Consider the following 16,673-nt stretch of genomic DNA (forward strand, 5'->3'; position numbering starts at 1 on the left):
TCCTGTATTAAAAATTAACAGCAAGTAATGACCAAAATAAAAAGGGAACAGCCACTTGTTTTGAACAATACAATCCCAATATTCTTCTTTCAGGTTTTTTTTTTTTTTTTACATTTTGCATGGAAAGTTTTTCAGCACCATCAATTGAGAGGCTACTTCTCAAACTTTTTAATTCAAAGCTCCCGGGAATACAGCTGACAATCAGCACACCTAAGTAAAAGTGAATGCTCACATCTGATGTTCAGCCAATTCTTTATCTTCAATTAAAGTGTTATTCTCATTTGGTAAGATTTTAGTAGACCCAAGTACAGACATCTTAAACTGATATGCTCAAGAACATTGGACAGCCTTCAACACTACATAGGAGCAGCATGGATAGCACATGATTTCAGTCATAACAGGAAAATGTACATTTTCCTGCAAAGAGATAAAAGGGGTTTAGTCTTAATCTTCGGGGGTTTATGGAATAGGCTTTTGCATTGGGTTTGATAGCGTAACTAAAATGCAATTTCCGTTCCCTTCTGCAACTCCTATGCATTATTTGAAACTATCCTGAATTGAACTGTATTTACAGTAGATTAAGAATGCAATTTTCAACACCATGTATTTCAGGGCTGTTTTCTGAAACAGACTGCAGTTAAAGGAATGGCTTTTTCTATGTATTTTTTTGGGTGTGGTGATGTAAACAAATAGCTGCTCAGATGTTATCAGCTCAATATACTTAATTCAATGTCTTTCTGAAAAGAAATTGCATTAGTATAAACAGCTTTTCTCATCCTCAGCAATGTTAAGATTTGAATTCTGGGAATTAAAGTCCACACATTTTAAAGCAGCTGAAATAAAAAAAAAAACACTGGTATAACATGTGGCCATATATAGTTATGACTCATTTTTTTTTTTTAAAAAAAGAATAATTATGATTCAATTTCAATACCTTTGAGGTCAGGCATTAAATGATATTTGAATAGCCAAATAAATTCTGCCCACTTCAAAACAGCAGCAAAATTCTGTAGATGATGCTTTATAGGAAGTTTTGGATCTGTGAGGGAAGCAGTAATCAAAGATGTTGATAAAATGCACACAGATCCTGTTGATGAATTTCCATTCATTTCTGATCCTATCGATTTTAAGTGCAAATCTTAAAAGACAAGGTTTAAGGGGGGGGGACACAACTGAACACAATCTACAATCCTATATTTTTCCTTTGTGTTGTTCTTCCTGTATTTATGGAAATTTGGGCAAGGTTTCAAGGTTTGACTTTGTCAATCTTGCAAAGAATATAGATAGCAGGAAAAGAACCATTATGCAAGAGGAAGCAACTAAGAAAATCCTTCAAACAATCAAAAAAAAAAAAGAGAAGAAAGATATTTAACATCCTATTAAATAAATAACTTAGGGAGAAATACGAAGGCATGGCGTTAGCATACAAAGAGATGGGGAATCATACTATTTATTTTGTTAGAACAACTTTAATATGCTTATATTTCTTAATCCTATTCATCTCTTCCATATGAGACCGTTCCAAAAAATCTTTTCTTCTTTCTGCATATGACCCATGTGCTTACAGTAAATGCTTAACTGTTCATTGGATCATTAGGCTTGAATGAAGTTCTTTTGATTTGAGTTAGTATTCCATAAATAACTTTCCCCAACATCGCCCCATACATTGTCTCATATCCTTTCAGTTCTACCGGCAAGATAAAAAAATAATAATCATAATTTGCTTGCCCTGGAAAAAGCTCTGATTCCATTTGATCCAGCTTGTGTCTTGATTATAGGATATGACATGTAACTAATTAGAGGTACTTCATAATTCAACAGAGAGTAGAAAACCTTCCCCTTTTCCGTCAAACAGACGTCTGCTCTGTTTTTGCCTTTGCCTTCTGAGAGGAGTACAAGGTATTCCTGACAAAATCTTTGGTTCAGCTGCTATCAGTAGAAGAAGTCCTTCATCTGTGGGTCAACTAACATGGGAAGAAAATGAGCAGTAGTGTTTTTCCGCCTGGTTCTCTGTCCTTTCCTTGTCCCACCTTTTCCATTCAAAGCCACAAACATTTGCTTTCCATTATTTTTCCAGGAGAACGAGGCATACGTATTGTATCCATTTTCTTCTATCCTTTCCTTTAGTTTGCAATCGTTGTTAAACTCTTTCTGTATGAAAAGAAAAAAAAAACACAGAGAGAGATACAAACACAGACAATATCAGAAGGTGAGGAGGTGAAGACTGCTAAGTACAATAAAAAGAAAGAGATAATTCTGAGGTATGTTTAGAACTGATTTTTATACATATGCTGCAGTGGTGGGATTCAAAAATTTTTTACTACTGGTTCTGTGGGCATGGCTTGGTGGGCGTGGCAGGGGAAGGATACTGTAAAATCTCCATTCCCTCCCCACTCCTGGAGAACCGGTAGTGGAAATTTTGAGCAGTTTGGAGAACTGGTAGCGGAAAGTTTGAGTAGTTTGGAGAACTGGCAAATGCCATCTCTGGCTAGCCCCAGGAGTGGGGAGGGAATGGGGATTGTGCAGTAGCCTTCCCCTGCCATACCCACCAAGCCATGCCCACCAAGCCACAGCCACAGAACCGGTAGTAAAAAAAATTGGATTTCACCACTGCTTCAGACCCAATTGTCAAAGCTCACAATAAACCTTTCTTGGACATTTCCTCTTTTCCCTTGTTTGTATCATTCTTGCTTGATAAACAGATATGACAAATAAGCAGGGCACATGTTCAAATAAGGCAATTTGCCTAGCCACTGAGTTTCAAACATTAGTGGTTCAGCATACAGTCTCATTGTGCTGTGAAGCAGCAGCAACAGCAGTAACAGCAGCAACGTGTCGAAGAAGTTCGAAGTAAAATGTGTGCAAACTCATGGCACATCTGCCTGGAATGTACAGGCAGCATTTCATAGATCTAGCTTTTCTAAGTGACATTTAGCTTGCATGTTTTGCTTGATTTAAAGCAAGATCAGGCAACCCTAGATATCTGTTAATCACAATTAACATACAGTAGATAGGTGGACTAAGACCTGAGAAAGAGGAAGGGAGGGGTAGGGGTGGGGTAGGGGGAGAGAGAGAGGGAGAGGAAGGGAGGAGTAGGGGTGGGGTAGGGGGAGAGAGAGAGGGAGAGGAAGGGAGGGAGAGGGAGGGAGGGAGAGACATGCAAGGTGAATCCCAAGCTGTGGTCCTTGAATAACAAATATATGCTTTTATTTCTATAATGAAGAAACACCACTAATCTCTTTCTCTCTCTTCACATATTTTATGCTCACTTTTTAGCATGCACAATAAACATACTAAGCCCTGGAGTTTCTTAAGCCACCTTTAAAAGTAGACAAGTTAAAACTCTTCAAAAACAATGAAAAAAGCACAGGTATGATTGCTCTTCTCTAATCGTTACTCAACCTGAAGCTCACTTTTATCATAGGGTTTTATATCCATTTAGACTCTACAATCATTATAGTTATGCTTTATACTTTTTCAAATAATTGGGAACCTGAAGAGGATTGCCTGACAACGGAACTATAGTAACATAATCAGTGAGGTTTGCTCCCTGTTTATATATAATAACTTGCCTTGCAAGTCCTTTAGGTACAGAAACGAATGTATATGTATATATATAGTATGTATATGTATATACAATATATAGCACAAACAGAAGATGCTAGATACGAGAAAGTGAAATGTACTTACAGATCCATAGACTTTGCCATTCTTATTCATGGCAAGATAATAATTGCTGTTAATGGATTTAACAGCCACCACTCCAATTTCCACTGATGTTATTTCCAATATGCCTACAATACAAGAGCAGATAAAAAAAAAAATCAGACATACACAGATCAAGATCTAAGACTTTGGAGCTAACAAAGAAAAGATTGAGGGAAACCAAGATAAACTTTTTTTTTGTACAATAGGATCAAGAACTACTCAAATCCTTTTAATTTCCAAAACAAGCAGGCAATGAGCCCCAGAAACTATTATGGCATGGATTTACATGAACATTGTTTTAATTATCAACTTTCCTTTCCTTCTCTCTGCCTTTCAAACTCCTTAACTAGTGAAACAGCTCAACTCTTCTTAGTACAGATTTTCACTGAGATTTATCAAAAGAGACATCTAAACCACAATATTGAATTAAATTTATAGCATATGTCAATAGAATAACAGATTCATCGTGATAGGCAGAAACAGTGGTAAGCACTTTATTCCTTATAGGATATTTAGATAAAATTAAATGTCTTGGCTGCACCTTATGTTTTTTGCAAGTATATTTTAGAATATGGCTGAGCTAAATCTGATACTTCAATTGTCTTGTCCTCTTAAATACCATAAAACACCTGTTTCGTTTTCAGTAAAATATGTTCACCTCTTTTCTCTATAGAGTTTCTCCTCTGTGGACCATGGATGTCTTTGGCTCTTTCTCTATCCCCCCACGTCTCGCAAACTAGGTAAGCAATCTTATTTTTATTTTATGATAATATTAACAACAACTTAACTTCAAATCTTGGCCAGGTGACATATTTCAAATTGTTTATATACCCCCTACTTCTTCTAGTACAGTGATGGTTAACCTTTTTGGTGCCGAGTGTCCAAAGTGTACATGTGCCCGGACCCCCAAAATGCAATGTGAGCAGCCCCCCCCGTACATGCGCCCTTGGCCCCCCCGGACCCCAATCCAGGTTGGCGCATGAGGCCTTCCAGGCCCAAAACAGGGTATGTGGGGGCATGTGAACCTTCAAAATGCAATGCAAGCACCCCCCTGTGCTTGCGCCCCGCCCCCCACGCATGCGCAACAGAGACCCGAAGATCAGCTGGCTGGTGGGAGGCATGCATGCATGCGCGGTGGAGTTGGGCTGGGGCGACGGCTGGCGTGCCAGGCGACACGGCACCACATGCCACTTCGGGCACTTGTGCCATAGGTTTGCCATCATGGTTCTAGCATGACAGCATATTTTAATTTGTCATATAGTTTGTGTAATTTTGTTTTGTTATATTAGCCGGTCGTCGACTGCAATAAATGTTAAACTGAAAAGGCAGACTGAGTCTGCTTCCCTATCTACTGAATGCATCATTATAAGCAGATATCCTGGAAAATGATTGTCCCAGGAGTACATAATATATTTGGTAGTTGAGGCTTATACTCACCATTTCACTGGCATCTGCCAGTCATATTTTAAAAAGTAGGTGGAGAGAGCTCAGAGAAATGGACTTTTGAATAATTTTAATGGAACGTAAACCATATTAATTATATTCAATTAAATGAATTACTGGTACTCTCTATTCATGCTGAAAACTACAATTCAGTGCCAACTTTTGGAGAGATTCTTCAGGCCCCTCCCAAATTTACTGGGGGCCAAGTGTAGCAGAGTAACCTGTCCAAACTAAGCATCTATTTACAAGTACATCATTTATTTGGCTCATAAAGACTGTATCTATCAAGTGTGAGGGAAATCAGGAGATTCAGGCAGTTCAAATGAATATAATGATTTATTGCAAGCTTAAGGTCTCTACAAGAATCCGAACTATTAACAGTCAAGGGAAATTAGCGGGAGTTAAGAAGGAATTCAAGGTGGGATGGACTTAGATCTCTTGTGGGCGCACAGGAACTCATGACTGATAATGTGTTTAACTCCCTTCCTCAGGCTCAGCCTGGTCATCTCCTACAGGCTGTTTGAACTGTTGTGCATAATAGCTTAATATCCCAAACTAGGGTTTTAGCAATGTAGGGTTAATCTACATTGGTGATACAAGTAAAAAAAAAAAAAGCATATTGTGAGGACAGCTGAATGAATTGCTGTACAGTTGTATAAATGGAGCTGAAGCAAATAGCTGTTTAGGTGGTACAAGTAGGGCCATGGAAAATATATTAAACAAACAAACAAACACACACACAAATAAGTCATTATTGCTCTGGCCCCCACAACATGCTTAACTGGATCACTGGAAGGTTTACTGACACTGTTAAATTTAGCTCTAAACAGATCCAGTCTTGGGTAGGCAGAAATAATTTTCCTCTTACTTTTTCTTGAAAATTGTTCCTTCAGGGGTAACTATCATTGAACTCTATTGAGATTGAAATGAAGTGATGAGCAATGTTGGTTTGGTTTTTCACCCTTTCCCTGGCCGTACAGGGGGATGAAAAACGAGTACAACATACAACCACAACTGAGTCCAACATTTCCATTACTAAGCAAGACAGTTGTTGAGTGAATTTTGCTCCATTTTATGACCTTTCTTCATACAGTTGTTAAGAGAATCACTGCAGTTGTTAAGTTAGTAACACCCAGTTGTTAAGCGAATCTGACTTCCCAATTGATTTTATGTATCACTAAAGAGGATCATGTGACATGACCCTGAGAGACTGCAACTGTCATAAATACCTGTCAGTTGCCAAGCATCTGAATTTTGATCATGTGACCAAGAGGGATGCTGCAACGGTCGTAAATGTGAAAAAAAGCCTTAAGTCACTTTTTTCAGTGCAGTTGTAACTTCAAATTATCACTCAAAAAATGACTGTAAGTTATGGACTACTTGTAGAAATGAAAGGTAGGTGAGACCACACACAAATCTTTTAGCTGTGCTACAGATTAAAATTGCTCTACCTTGGATTTTGTTTTCTTAAATATTTTTAGTTCTGGTGCAGGAACAGAAAGGAAATGGAAAAGAAAGAGGAAGATATCAGAAAGACAAGCGGTTGGAGAAAAAAATGCCAAAAATGACCATTGCCACTCACACTCTTCTCTCTCTAACTGTGCATGCATGATAGGAAATGTAGTGATGGAAGAGAATATAGAGTATGTGATGGGAACATGTCTCTTTCACTTAGTAGCATTTGAGTAAAGTCATAATACAACAGTTATAATTGATAATTTTTAGAAAAATCCCGAGGTTCAGGATCGTCTATGTCTAATTTCAGAATATGTAAGTCAAAAGCAGTGCTTTGTCTGTTGTATAAATCTGGAAATATATTGGAGATATTATTATTGTGCAGCAGAGGTGTCAAACTCAAGGCCCATGGGCCAGATCTGGCCCTTGGGGTGCTTAGATCTGGCCCGTGGGGCCGTCCTGGAAACAGCAAAGGAGCAGACCGTGGTGCCTCTGCCAGTGAAAACGGAGCTGGAGAGGGCTGCATACGGCCCTCCCGATCTCCATTTTCATTGGCAGAAGGTTGCAGGAGGCCATCCCAGACGAAAACGGAGATTGGGAACCCGTTTTCGCTGGCAGAGCGCTTGGGCCACCACAGGCACCCCTGACACGAGTGATGTCAAGCTGGCCACACCCACCCTGGCCATGTCCACCCCAGCCCCCCAAGGTCAAACACAACCCTGTTGTGGCCCTCAATGAAATCGAGTTTGATACCCCTGTTGTACAGTATTAATTGTGTGCAATTCAGTCGTAGCAATTCATATAGGAATTAATTCTCATTTCACTTACTTCTTCAGTTGCATCCATTCAGGGCCCAATAATATATTACCCCAATATTGTAATACAATGAGAAGCAAAGGAAGTAAACAAAAATCAAACTGATTTTCAGTTTGATTTTTGTTTTCAGTAACATTTTGTGTAGCTTTCATAATGACAACAGATGTGGGACGCAGTTCTCTTCTTCAATAATAAATCATCCATTTTGTCAGACATAAGCAATTAATGCAATCCACATGAATAGGGTCAGGCAAAACAATTTTCTTTTCCCTTCTGCCACAAGATTTGTGAATTCTTTACCATGCCTAGCATCTGATTAGTCTACCATATTTAATAGGCTACAATATAAGCAATAAAATGCTCATAAATAACAATCCCTTTTGCTCCAAAACTTTACTGGTCATCTAATGTGACATTGCCATTCCCAGTCAACATTATGTTCCTTGTTCTCTGCACTGTTGGAACACTGTTGGAGTTTGGGACAATTCCCCCCACCCTTTTAAAAATATAATCAGTAATGATATAGTAGTACAAGCTTCTCCTATAACAGTTTCTATACCATCTTCCAACTTGATAACGGCAACAGATGTATCTGGCTCCTTTTTTTTCTAATCCCATAGTTGCCTTTCAGATGGAAAGAACTGAAAGCTGCTCATGCACATGTGATCTTTGACTGTTCTGTAGTAACTGATACTCAATGACAGATTGTCCCTGAATGTGACAGTCCCATAATCCACTTAAAGATGCATTGTGCATGAAATTTTCTTCTTTTAAGTCTATTTAAGCTAATGATCATTTCCACATCTGGTGATAGTGAACTCCAGGAAGTAATCATGTGCAATATTTTCTTTTGTCCAATAATTGTTGACCATTAAATTCTTGGAGAAAGGGCAAGATACGGAAGTGAGAACTAAATAAATACAATCTGCTCTGAGTTTTCTAGTTGGAATCAGTTGGAACTGTTTTTTCCAGGAAGGATCTCACGCAAAATCAACTGTAAAGCTAATGCTTTCTTCTCCTGGAAATGTCACATTTATGCCAGGGGTGGGCTTCAAAAATTTTAGCAAGGGGTTCTCTGCTCGGTTGCTGGATGGGTGTGGCCATGGTTGGGCATGGCCTAGTCAGCCTCCTGCACCATGGCCGGGGGGGTGGGGTTGCCTCCCTGGGCTCTGGAAGCTTTCCTTGACTTTCTGGGAGGGCAAAAACGGCCTCCCCAGGCTCTGGACGCCATCTGGAAGCCAGAAATGGGCCCATTTCTGGCCTTCTCAAACTTCTGGTAGGCCCATTTTTCACCCTCCCCAAGCCTCCGTGTGCACCCTGCACTTACCTGCATCCAAAACAGGCCGTGTGGGGACTTCTGGGAGGGGTGGGGTGGGGTGGTCAGCCGGGGTGGGATTTGGGGGGGGGGTTCTCTGAACTGCACAGAATCTTAGCTAGAGGTTCTCCCGAACCCCTGCAAACCCCCAGCAGCCCACCCCTGATTTATGCTGATACTTCAAGGTTCATGGATTGTAGAGTCCATCATATGTTAAAGTCTTACAGACAGTCTGGTGCTGTTTGATTTCTGACTCATAATGATTGTAGTAACTGTCATTCCAGCTTTAAAACAAGGAGGGAAAAATAATCCTGTCCACCTTAATCTATCTTTGTTTTTAGCAAGAGGGATAAAATGGCCAGTTTGATGATTTCCACAGAGAACCTCTTGTAATCCAAGCAATACAGTTTTCTTTTCATCAAAGAGTATTTATGTCTCACTGCAGCTTGAACTGGCTCATTTTCCTTTTTGTGATCAATATTCTACAGCTTGTCAGACAGCAATAGAGAACATAGGCAATTATTTCATAAGGATATTGTTTGTTTGCTGAGGCCTCTGTAGTGATGCCAGACTGAATTAATTCCTTGTTGCATTAACATTTTCATGGAATTGTATTAGTTTATGCGCCAATAGTCTAATTTTTTTTATCTTATTTTGCTTGTAAGGATTGCAACACTTTACAATAAACTGCAATTCTATTGACTAATAAGTATCAGTTTGCAGCCCTAGACATCTGTTCAACTTTTGAGCTGGATAACATGTTCAAGTATGAAGCTGGCAAGTGTAGCAGTTCAAATGGATCTAGCAACTTATTTTGTTTTGACCCAATATTTAACCAATGTAGAGCTCCTAATAGGGTGTATCAGAATAAAATAACGTCTAGTTGGATCAATTCATATATTCCTATTTAAGAAGTTCTGATCAAAATTTATGCTATGACCCTTTTGCTACATAGTGATAGAATGAAATTTGGATTTTTCTCCCTTGTATTTGTCTAAATCAAGCTAGATTTAATAATGAGAATTTTGATTTTAACTTGGCTGAATTCTGGATTTTGTTATGTAAAAGATGAATTGGAATTGATTTTCATATCCTCAGGTGATCTCAACCCCTAAAATCCAATTCTTGGAATCTGGTTTCCATTTGTTAATCTGTAATCCTGTAAATCTGTTATTCTGCAAAGGCAGCAAAGTGAGGGAGGAAAAAAAGCAACCCCCCCGGCCCCAAAACCTGGAAAAACTGGTGTTGGGTTATAATTCAGAGTTGCAAATTATGCAAATTCCATTGCTAGACTACATCTGATTTCTAGATGAACTGGTAAGAAAGGAATAAATCAGGAAAATTTATTGACACCATGTTTTTTGAAACCATCTGCTGACAATTTTTAACAGACACAAAGCTGGTTGTCACATTAAACATGTATGTTTGTCAGTAGTGGGTTGCAAATCTCATTGCTACTGGTTCACTCTCTCGCGCGCACGATGGTTCTGGGCATGCGCAGAAGCGCCCGGCCAGGTGGGCGAAGCCTCCTGCCGCCGCCACTACCAGTTCAACCTGCCACTGATATTGGTGCATAAACACACACACACACAGAGATACATACATACATACATACATACATACATACATACATATGTATACCCATTTAATGGCATGGTATTATTTTGTAAATAAGCAGAGTGGGTAGATTGGTGAAAATCTGATGTGTTTCTTCCTATCTTGAAATATTTCTCAAAACCTAGAAAATAAATCATATAAATCAAACCAATAAATAAATAAATAAATAAATAAATAAATAAATAAATAAATAAATAAATAAATAAATAAAAACACAGGGAATATTTAAAATATGTTCCCTCTCTTCAAGGGTAATAGCATAATCTAATATTCTACTATCATAAACTATCATCTCGTTTAGTGCAATTATCCTTATGAATATTTCCAGATGTACAATGGAACAAACAGAGAAATTTGAAAGAATCTTGAACTTGCTTAATTCAAATGATGAGATGTCTGAAATATTTTATGCTGTTTCTAGAAGGCTCTCAATCAGAATGACATGTGGGAAGACTATGAGATTAGCCACTCCTGGTTTCAAATCTCTTCACAGTTTTGAAGCAGACAAGAGCACTTCCTGCTAATCTAAAACCTTGACAGTTTTTTGTGCATAAAATGGATTTCCTCATTGTACCCTGTCATGAACTTCTTGGGATTTATCATAGTTGTGATAAACAAGCAAAATATTCTGATGAACAGCTAAAAAGTGGAAATGGGAGCATATATTTCCCTAATCCATTATGTGTCAATTTTACAAATGTGGACCAAACATAATCTTTACTGCTTACTCATGGATTAGCTGTTTTGAGTACTTGATAGTTTGGTGTCTTCTTGTTTGACTAAGTATGTAAATCAGCAAGGAAGAAAAACTTAGTGTAAGTTTTGACAGGAACAAGCATGGTTGCATTAAGATGGTGTTTTCCCTTTATTTTGTGAAGGAATGTTTCTATGGCTCAAGACTTATAAGATTGAATTAATTACAAAAAAACCCACCTTTAATGCTTCAAAGTATTTGTTTCTGAAAGATGTTACCAGATGACTTTACTGTTAACATCAAATCCAAAAGTGCTTTTTCAAAGGGCATCTGGACTTTGTTTTTTTTCCTTGAAAATGTTTCGCTTCTCATTGAGGAAGCTTCCTCAGCTCTGACCAAAAAGTGGAAGATGAAAAGATATACTGGTATATTCCTTGCAGTCATCTGCCCGTTAGCATTTTTTTGAAAAAGCAACCATGGTTGTTTTGGAACAACCATGACCTGAATGACTGAGAATCTTCATAAGACCAGGGGTCTCCAAACTTGGTAATTTTAAGACTTGTGGACTTCAACTCCCAGAATTCCTCAGCCAGCTTTGCTTAAAGTTGCCAAGGTTGGAGACCCCTGTCATAGACTGCTAACAGAAAGAAAGAAAAAAAAAAGCAAGAAAACAGCCTTGGTATTTCTCAGTAATAGTACATGCACAATTTAAGCTTGTACTATCTTGAAATACACATTTGCAGTCCACATATTAATTGTTTTAAGGCAAATACACTATTTTTTCTAAACTTTTTTTAACATTAAAAATGGCAACAATTATGGCTAATCCTACTTGCTCACATCCTCTATAAAAGCAGGTTTCTCAGTACTGGAACCATTTCCAACTTATGATAGTTAGAAATGTTTTAAATATCAATATGAGGTATGTCCTGTAGACAACGCAGGTGCTTACTTTATAGATCTATCACTCTGAACCATACTTTCCAGAACAACCAAATATGCTAGATAAAATCAACTGTTCCTTTGTAGTTAAAGCAAATTCTTTTTATGCAAAATGGCAAGACAACTGAAGAATAGTTGCCGCATATATTCTCTGATTTTATACATTATTTCCACACTTCTTTATATTCTTATTAAACAAAGTGAGAGAAACCAAACATACTTACAGAAAATCACAAGCTATGGTGAAGTCTGGTTAGCTCTTATTAAGACAAAATAGTCTTAATAAGTTAGATAGTACTTACGACTACCGTGTTTTCCTGAAAATAAGACCCTGTCTTATATTTTTTTGAACCCTGAAATAAGCGCTTAGCCTTATTGCCATGCACTCAAAAGCCCAGGGTTGGGCTTATTATCAGGGGATGTTTTATTTTGTGGGAAACAGGGTAGTAATAGTTAATTAGTACTAGTTCTTAAGATCAGTCACTTAGCACACTTAATTGTAACACTATTCATTATCGTCTAGTCTCTAAATTTATCTTTAAAAAGAAAATTAAACACTTGGAATGGACACAAGATTATTGAGTTTTGTGCATTTCACTAAATGTGCCAGGAATCTCATTGACTGACAGATAAGGTAAAGGTAAAGATTCCCCTTGGACATATGTGCTAGTCGTTCCCGACTCTAGGGGGTGGTGCTCATCTCCATTTCAAAGCCGAAGAGCCAGCACTGTCCGAAGACATCTCTGTGGTCATGTGGCTGGCATGACTAAATGCCAAAGGTGCACAGAATGCAGTTACCTTCCCACCAAAGGTGGTCCCTATTTTTCTACTTGCATCTTTGATGTTCTTTCGAACTGCTAGGTTGGTAGAAGCTGGGGCAAGTAACGGGAGCTCACCCCATTATGCGGCACTAGGGATTTGAACTGCTGAACTGCCGACCTTTTGATCAACAAGCTCAGCGTCTTAGCCACTGAACCACCACGTCCCACCTGACAGATACAAATGCTCAAATATCATATTAAATGAATATGAATAAACTTGGGGAAGGGGAAAGAATGCTTTGCTTTGATGACAGAATTGTTTGCTTAGAAAATATTCACAGGTTGTTGACTTCTGATGAGGATCTGTATGAGAGCTAGCTGTAGGCTTCAGATTTCCAAAAGTGCCCATGGAAAGCCATAACTAGAATACTCTATATGCATGTTCTCAGCCTCTGTGACCCAACAAATGTTCAACTTCATATAATATTGGCTGTCTCTACATGATATGCACTAACTAAATCTGTATAATATTCCTAACTGACCATTAATTTAAGCATAAGTATCAAATAATCTACCTTTGAAGTGGAATAAATATATTTCAACATGTCTAAAGTCTACAGTGTAGCAGATTGTGCTTTTGTGCACTGAAATTTGAAACTGCTGCTTGCTTATGGAACCTAGCCATAACACGTATGGATTTCCAAACAATTTTTCCCAATCTGATACTCAGGGGATGGGCTCAGTATCTGTAGTTTTTGTTTGTTGAAATCTCTTGATCGTCTTCCTTGGCTTCCCCTATTTGGAATGTGTGAATCTGTGTAAATCTGATTTTTTTTTACTTTTTGGCTTGAAGGACAAATTTTTTGCTTCAGAAGGAATATGTCCAGATTTTGACATATGTTTTCTGGTTTGTTTAGGGACAAAGAATTAAAAAAAACACACAAAAAACTCTTACCTTTGAAAATAAATGAGATGGCCAGCCCCTTGAGATTTTTTGTAATAAAAATAACAATATAGTGTTTTCTAAGCACGTATACTAACTGAGTTACATTCTACAATCTGTACTTTTTAAACTTTTGTTATAGAGTTCACATTTCACAATATTGTACAAAAGTTGTATTAAAATGAAGACAAATTTCCATGTATAGAAGAGATAGAATTTATGTGAGTTGCACCTGAGCTCCCTTGGCTGGGCTGCTAGGCTGGGGGAACAAGCTTTGGTAGATCAATCTGCTTTACCCTACAGCAGGGCTGTCAAATTCGTGGTCCGCGGGCCAGATGCGTCACATGCTGGCTACACCTGCGCCCGGTGAAGGGGAAAAAAAGTCATGATGCATCATGTGATGATGCTGTGATGATGCGAGTTTGATACCCCTGCCCTACAGTCATGTGTACTTGGATTAAAAAAGGAGTGAAAGCAGCATGGAGGAGGGGAGAATTTTTTGTTATGAATGGGAACTCAATGAAGGCCTTTAAGAAAACAGAATATGGCCTCATCTGGAGCATAGTGGGGCAAGGTAAGAGTTTCTATCAACGGGAACACAACAGAGCCACAAGCTCTGCAGAGCTTCATATTTTTCTTAACTTCAAACACGGATGACAGGGTGGCAATTCTCAGTTCTGGAATTGATTCTAGAGGGATATCTGGAAATGGTGCCATTCTAACCTGTTTACCCATTTGAGATTGCAAGGATGCTTCTCATTCTCTTGGAGAGTTAAATTGAAGCTTGCAGGGGACACTCTTCTGAAAACATTGTAATTTCTCATCTATCTCATTTATTGACTAAGGTGGAAATTCAGATCTGTTAGGTGTTAACCCTTTTAATTGTCAATAGGGGTCAAGGGACCTGGTGGTGCAACTGGCTAATAGCCTGTTATTAACATTCAGCTGCCTGCAATTACTGCAAGTTCGAATCTCACCAGGCTCAAGGTTGACTCAGCCTTCCATCCTTTCTAAGGTAGGTAAATTGAGGACCCAGTTTGTGGCGGCAATAAGCTGACTTTGTATAAATATACAAAAGTATGAAGGCTATTGCTTAATGCATTGTAAGCCGCCCTGAGTCTCTGGAGAAGGGCGGCATATAAATCAATTTTTTAAAAAAAAAATAGCTTTGCATCTTTTAAAATAAACGGTTAAGTTTTCAGAATGAGGCATGAGAAACAGAAGGCATAATCAAACTTAACTGGAGAATATATTTTCTTTTTTGTAGTAAAATAACCAAGCAGGGTCTATTAAGGCTTAAAACGAAATGAGCGTTGTGCAAGTTCTTCACAGTTGCTCTCATGGGTGGGCTTCTTTGAATATATGAGTGAATATTTTGTAAGGGATTTGGTCCAGTAACATTACTGGACCAAACATTCATCCCAACTGGAATGATTGTTGTAGAAAGATATCTGAATGTTATCTTCAGTTGGAACAGTGTTACAGGTTGAGAAGAACGTATTTTTGAACCAATTTTTCATTCTTTTTTGGGGTTTTTTTGGGGGGGGGTCTGGTTTGCTTTGTTTTCCTTTAGTTGGTAAGGAAAATATTATTGTGGTATATAACCAATGAAATCTGCTTTTGTTAAAAATAACAGTGTATGCCAGTGTCATCACATGAATAATTATATTCAACTCATGAATATTAGGACACGTCTGTACTGCAAACACAAATCACTTTGAAGCCTGTTTCAAACTGATTGATGTTTCCTTATAAAATATCTGGAAATTACAGTTTGCTTATGATGCTGTGAATTGTCTCTTAAAGTCCTCTAACTCCCACACAGAACTAGTTTCTCTGGTTTAGTCACCGTTTTTTAGTTTGTTTGTTTTTTTGCCACCAGTCCAGTCAAGAATATGAGAAAGTGCCACCTAGTGTACAATGCTGTATATGCTCAAACCAGTAATGTCTTAATGTGCTTTTCTTTCAATGCTTCTGAGTCAAGGGGCAACTTCAATTGGATTAGAAAGCAAGATACAGCAATGTGTCTTCTGTGCCCTATTAAGTTGTCCAATGTCTACTATCTTTTGTTTAGTATTTGTAAAACAATGTAGCACTGCCCTTGGAAAGAGGGAAGAGAGCAAGGAACCATTAAGGAAAGACGAAATAGCCATTCAAGTCCTGAAGAAGTAGAACGCATGAGAAAGAAACTCAAAATAATCCTGTCTTGATTTTGATTGGTATAAAATATGGCAGATTGAAACTTGGACAATTTTCAAGATTCCATTATTTCATGAGAAAGAAACTCAAAATAATCCTATCTTGATTTTGCTTGGTATAAAATATGGCAGATTGAAACTTGGACAATTTTCAAGATTCCATTATTCCACCCTACAACAATAAAGAACATTCCTGGAATTCTATTTCTTGATATTACCTAATGCAAAGGGCCCATAGGAGTAAAACACAGACCAGAAGAGAAAAACTTCTGTCTAAAATGTTAGTCAGCTACTTCCAGTCAGAAACAATAATAGAGTGTTAGACAAACTAATAACTTGATTGGGGCTACTTGTGTTTCAGCTGCAACTTCTATCCCTTGTTCCTTGGCTAGGCATAAAGGTAAAGGTAAAGGTTCTCCTTGCATATATGTGCTAGACATTCCCGACTCTAGGGGGTGGTGCTCATCTCTGTTTCAAAGCTGAAGAGCCAGTGCTGACCGAAGACGTCTCCGTGGTCATGTGGCCAGCATGAGTAAACGCCAAAGGCACACGGAATACTGTTATCTTCCCACCAAAGGTGGTCCCTATTTTTCTAATTGTATTTTTTACGTACTTTCGAACTGCTAGGTTGGCTGGGACAAGTAACGGGGGCTCACCCCATTACACGGCACTAGGGATTTGAACCGCTGAACTGCCGAGCTTTCGATCAACAAGCTCAGTGTCTTAGCCACTGAACCACCACATTCCTTTGGCTAAATATAATTTAGCTAATTTGACATAG

The 16,673-nt window shown here is 38.3% G+C and overlaps 1 protein-coding gene across 1 annotated transcript in view; it reads right to left on the reverse strand.

Annotated features, from left to right (window-relative positions):
• Window positions 1-1,434: 1,434 nt before the first annotated feature.
• The window catches only part of FGF10 (fibroblast growth factor 10), an 85,065-nt gene continuing 69,826 nt past the window's right edge, over window positions 1,435-16,673 (reverse strand). The window contains exons 2-3 of the mRNA XM_087885653.1: window positions 3,691-3,794; window positions 1,435-2,151 (exon numbers count right to left, since the gene is read on the reverse strand). Coding sequence (XP_087741779.1) covers window positions 1,933-2,151; window positions 3,691-3,794 — 323 coding nt within the window. The 3' untranslated portion in view covers window positions 1,435-1,932. The remainder of the gene's footprint in view (window positions 2,152-3,690; window positions 3,795-16,673) is intronic.

This window comes from Pantherophis guttatus, chromosome 2 (assembly GCF_059756535.1).
Source record: "Pantherophis guttatus breed Tessera chromosome 2, ASM5975653v1, whole genome shotgun sequence".
Taxonomy (NCBI): Eukaryota; Metazoa; Chordata; class Lepidosauria; order Squamata; family Colubridae; genus Pantherophis; species Pantherophis guttatus.